Genomic DNA, 4986 nt, shown 5'->3' with positions numbered 1-4986 from the left:
TACTAGCAGAAAACTGTTCTTGCCATGCAAAAAATGTAATAATAAGATTAAAAAAGAGGGAAAAGAGTTTTACCATTTAGTTTATTGCATACATTAAAATATGCATCTGCTACAACAATCACTGTATTGCACTGTTTTCCTACAGAATATCTGTTGTGCAATTCTTCTCTTCTGTTCTTACACATGTAGGGCCTGATTCATTTGCCTACTGCATTTAGTGAAAGACTGACCACTTTTCAGTAGGCTATGGGGCATCTGCTGGTTTCTTACTATTTGTTACATGCTTTCTGTAGCTGTTTGTTCTTTTAGTGTTTGTCACTCAGAAAATATGCAGCTGACTATAGGATGGAATGACATTTTTAGAAGGCACTAAAAATTTAAACAATCTTTGAACCTAATAATAGTTTTACATACCATTAACAGAAAAAAAAACCCAAAATTATTAGAGTTGTTATTTAGCTGCTTGTTAATTTTTTGTAGAAGAGTTACTACTGCTTACTACAATTTTTTTTTTTTTTCTGATAAAATGTTCATAACAGTGAGGTAGAAAATAACTTCCCTATGAATAGTACAAAATTTTACTATGCAGAGTAAATAGAGATCTCAATTAAAATTGGCCTCGTGTAAGCACACAAACATAGCTGAAGAATACTGAGAACCTACGCTGACATTTTTTTCCCAGCCCAAGGGTGTAAGCATATGTTGAATCTGTAAGCAGGCCTACTAATTTCTTTGGAAACAGGCAAACAAAAGAGCATGTGGAATCTTAGGATTGTCAGGGAAAAGAAATTAAAAGAACAAAGCATAAAACATCATAATACCTATTGACACCTGGAGTTGGAGCACCCAGTGCAGTTCCTGTCGTCCCTCTTCCCCCTTCTTCTAAGTCCCTTTATGCAGCAGCAGTAGAAAAGGTATGGAGCAAGGCAGAAAGGGTGTTCAGAGGTATGGAGCAGCCACCTTGCATGCATGAATCAAACAGGCAAAGATTCCAGGAGTTTCAGTGAACACTACTGAGAAAGTCAGGATTGTATCTTCCCCTTTGGCTCAGGGACTTGTCCCTGTGGGCTAGAAAAATAATGTAAAATATATTAGTATAACCTTGCTCTCCCATCTGCTGTTGGCCACCAGCTTAGGCAGGTGATCTCACCTGTAGTTGCATCCTTATGATTTTTTGTATTTAAAAACTAACATACATCCTATGTAACTTTGTATATCATCACCACCCGCTTTGTGTAAAAATTAGACAATTGCCTGTGAAGAAAGTTTCTTCAGAAACAGGCAGCAACTATACCCGAGGAATAGCATGGACAGGGGCCTCTTTGGAGCTAATTAGGGCCAATTTTCAAATGCTTGTTGGCATCACATAACAAATGCAAGACTTTAGTAAGGTGCATGTGCTGGGACAAATGTTGTGGACGTTCACAGTGGAGTCACAGAATGGCATGTCTATTTAAACTGGGGATCTACCCAAGTCATCCATTTTAAAAAAAAAAAAGAAAATAAGAAGAGAAATACTAGCTAGGTGGACATTGAGGAATAATAATAAGAAATGCTATGATATAGCCTACAATATTTTCTACATTGCACATGAAGGCTCTAGTCATTCTTGGTGCAAATCCACTGTAGATGTCCTGGAACAAAAGAACCCACGAGTTAAGACTAGTTTCACAGCTTTCCGGAACCAATGGTAGGAAAATACATAGATCAAGGGATTGCTGGCAGAATTGAAGTAAGAAAACCAAATTAGGATGTCAAACAGAAACGGGGGGTAATGAAATCCAGAAGACTGTCTACCATGGTGCCAATAGTAAAGGGCAACCAGCACAGGAGGTAGACTCCTACAGCTACCCCAAGAGTCTTTGCTGCTTTCCTTTCACTCTTGGATGCTCCTATGTGTAGCTGAGACCCGATACTCCCACTCACGTTGTTTATCAGCCTGGCTTGCTTGCTAGCCACAGTAAATATTTTCACATACAAAACTATCATTACGACGCAAGGGAACAAAAATACTGGGAAGTTCAACCACCCCCAGAGCTTGTTGAACAGCAGCTGACAGGTACCAACACAGGGCACTGCTCGCAAGAAATGGCCCAGTCCTTCTTCAGTCACTTCAGTGTAGAGGAAGAGAGAGGTATAAGCCATAGGCACTGCCCACCCTACCCCAATGTAAATGCAAGCCACTCTTACGGTGAACTTGGTGGGGTAGAGCAAAGGGTCGCAGATGGCACAGCGCCGATCAATAGAAATGAAACACAGGTGAAATATGGAGGTCAAGCAAAAGAGCATGTCCAGAAAGGTGTGCAGCCTACAGAAGTCATCTCCAAAATACCAGCAACTGTCTACGGACTGGATGGTGCTGAAGGGCAGCACAGTCAGCCCCAGGGGGAGGTCAGCAAGGGCGAGGGAGAGGAGCAGGAAGTTGGTGGGGGTGTGCAGGGCTTTAAAATGGGAAACAACAACAATGACGAGCAGGTTCTCCAGCACCGTGATCAGCGTGCCCAAGGCACAGGCCAGATAAATGGACCCCAAAGGCATGTAAGGTCCTGTAGCAGGCGCCATTCAGCTGGTAGCACAAGGTGACGAGCATCCCCTCCTCAGCACAGGGGCCCTGGGCTGGTCTCATGCCCAGCCTGCCCAGGTCCTGCTGCCTGCCTGGCTCTGCCACAAGCCTGGAAAAGGATTTACCTTCCAGCAGAGGTGCCAAATTACTAACCTGAAAAAAAGGTAATAAAAAGGCAGGTTAGCAGTAGAGATGTCTTTTAATCAAATACTTTTATTAAAGCCATCGGACAGTTTCCATATTTCAAGCAAAAAAATAAGCCTCACTTACCTGTTTTATGCCTCTCTATTGAAATAAAGCAGCTACAGATCAGGGTATTTGATTTTTGTGGCACCATTTTTTAGATTATATTTTGGTTTTCTTTCAGCCAATACCATGAGCAGTGCAGGCAATGCAGCAAATCCAGAGGTGTGTGGGCAAGCAGTCAGTAAGGAGAAGGTCTGCCTTAGAAGGAAAACCGGTGCTGAGTAACTGGCATTGCAAGCCAAAGTTCCTTGAGGGATTTGAAAGCTGATGCTAGTATAATGGGACACTGGTTCTTGTGAATTTCCCTGGAAATGGAGTTCCAATTTAGTTATCATTCTTTTTATTAAGTAGAAGCTGTAAAGTGATTATTCTAAAACAAGTAATATCTGATTGCAAAGGAAAACCCCTCAGGGCAAGTTGCTTGTTTTATAGTGTTCTGGTTGTGGGGGTATATGCGGGTATCCACTGTGTTGACGACATAAATATTCAGCAAGGCAAACAGAGATATTGTTATATGCCCTAAAGATTGCCCCTGCTTTTTACTTATGAAATTGCTATTTAAGTTTTAAGTGATTTAATTTTTAATTTGAACTGTGAGAAATATAAGATATGAGTGGATTACAAGGGATTATTCCAGTAGTCTTTTTAATAAATCAGATAACTGAATGGTATGATTTTTAACAGTAAGACAACTACAGTTAAATATATGACATTTTTCCATATGTGTTTTTGTTCTTGAAATGACTGGTATAATAGCTGGAAATTACTCCCACATTTCCCATCCTTCCCAGCAGCAACAAAACATAATAGAAAATCTCTCTCAATTGTATATCCACTTATGGTAAAATATCTCTTTTCTTAGATGTTGTGGTTTAATCCCAGCCGGCAACTGAGCACCACACAGCCGCTTGCTCACTCCCCCATCCCACCAGAGAATCAGAAGGGTAAAAGTGAAAAAACCCCTTGTGGGTTGAGAGAAGAACAGTTTAATAATTGAAATAAAATTATATAAATAGTAATAATAATAATAATAATAATAGTAATGATAAAAGAATATACAAAGCAAGTAATGCACGATGCAGTTGCTTACCACCTGCCAACTGATGCCCAGCCAGTCCTCGAGCTGCAGCCCCCCAGCCAGCTTTCCCCCGGTTTATATGCTGAGCATGATGTCCTATGGTCTGGAATCGCCCTTTGGCCAGTTGGGGTCAGCTGTCCTGGCTGTGACCCCTCCCAGCTTCTTGTGCAGAGCAGGGGAAGCTGGAAAGTCCTTGACTGGTGTAAGCACTACTCAGCAACAACTAAAACATCAGGGTGTTATCAACATTCTTCTCATACTAAATCCAAACCGCAGCATTATGCCAGCTACAAGAGAGAAAATTAACTCTAGCCCAGCCAAGACCAGGACAGTAGGATGGGAGCTGTATTGCAGTGTACTGAAATCCTTTTCTAAGTACATGTCTACTGCCTGAGCGGAAAGCATGAGATACTATATAAACCAGAGGGAGAGGCAGTCCCTATAGGTGACTAATATGCCTTAGGGACATAGAGACAGTGTTTCGTATTTGGCAAAAATTGCCATTTTCTAAGAAGTTTAAATGCACATGTGCTCAGCTGCTGTTGAGTCTCTGAAGGTTTATATCAGAGTTTGCTTTGAATTTTCTTTCTTTGGGTATTCCTGCAAGAACTGCCGGCTCATCCTGGGGCATGAGTGACCTCCCCCCATGGAGGCCCCCCTTGCTGCTCCTGAGCCTCAGACTCCCCAAAACCATGTCCTTCACTCCAGAAGGAGGTATATCAGTTATCTCTGGACTTTCCTTGTTTCCCCCCATAGCAGCCCCCATTTCTATCCCACAGCATAAGCTGTCAGAAGAGGTGGGTACAGCAGCCTTCACTCCTGAATGATTTCATGATATTTCTTTGACTCAGTGGAATGGTCTGTTTCAACGTGGACATTACAGAGACAAATATCACTCAGGGAAGTCCTGGATTTTTCATCCTAGATGGGATACAGGGTTTTAAAACAAGCTTCTCACTTCTCAGTGAAGGTTTTCCTGGTGCTCAGATCCTTCACTCTCGTCTCCTCCTCAGTCAGGGCAAGCTCATACCAGCTCCTTAAGGGACTCCAATAGTGCATCTCTCAGAGCTTGTCTGCTTTGTCCCTGCTCTGCAATTGG

The 4986-nt window shown here is 42.0% G+C and overlaps 1 protein-coding gene across 1 annotated transcript; it reads right to left on the bottom strand.

The window, feature by feature from the left end:
* Nucleotides 1-1603: 1603 nt before the first annotated feature.
* TAAR5 (trace amine associated receptor 5) lies at nucleotides 1604-2590 on the bottom strand. The gene is given in 3 exon segments (XM_009644275.1): nucleotides 1604-1773; nucleotides 1776-2524; nucleotides 2526-2590. Coding segments are annotated over 3 exon segments (984 nt in total).
* Between the last annotated feature and the right edge of the window lie 2396 nt (nucleotides 2591-4986).

This window comes from Egretta garzetta, unplaced genomic scaffold (genome assembly GCF_000687185.1).
Source record: "Egretta garzetta isolate BGI_Z169 unplaced genomic scaffold, ASM68718v1 scaffold397, whole genome shotgun sequence".
Classification (NCBI taxonomy): domain Eukaryota; kingdom Metazoa; phylum Chordata; class Aves; order Pelecaniformes; family Ardeidae; genus Egretta; species Egretta garzetta.
This window is presented reverse-complemented; position numbering and strand designations above follow the sequence as displayed.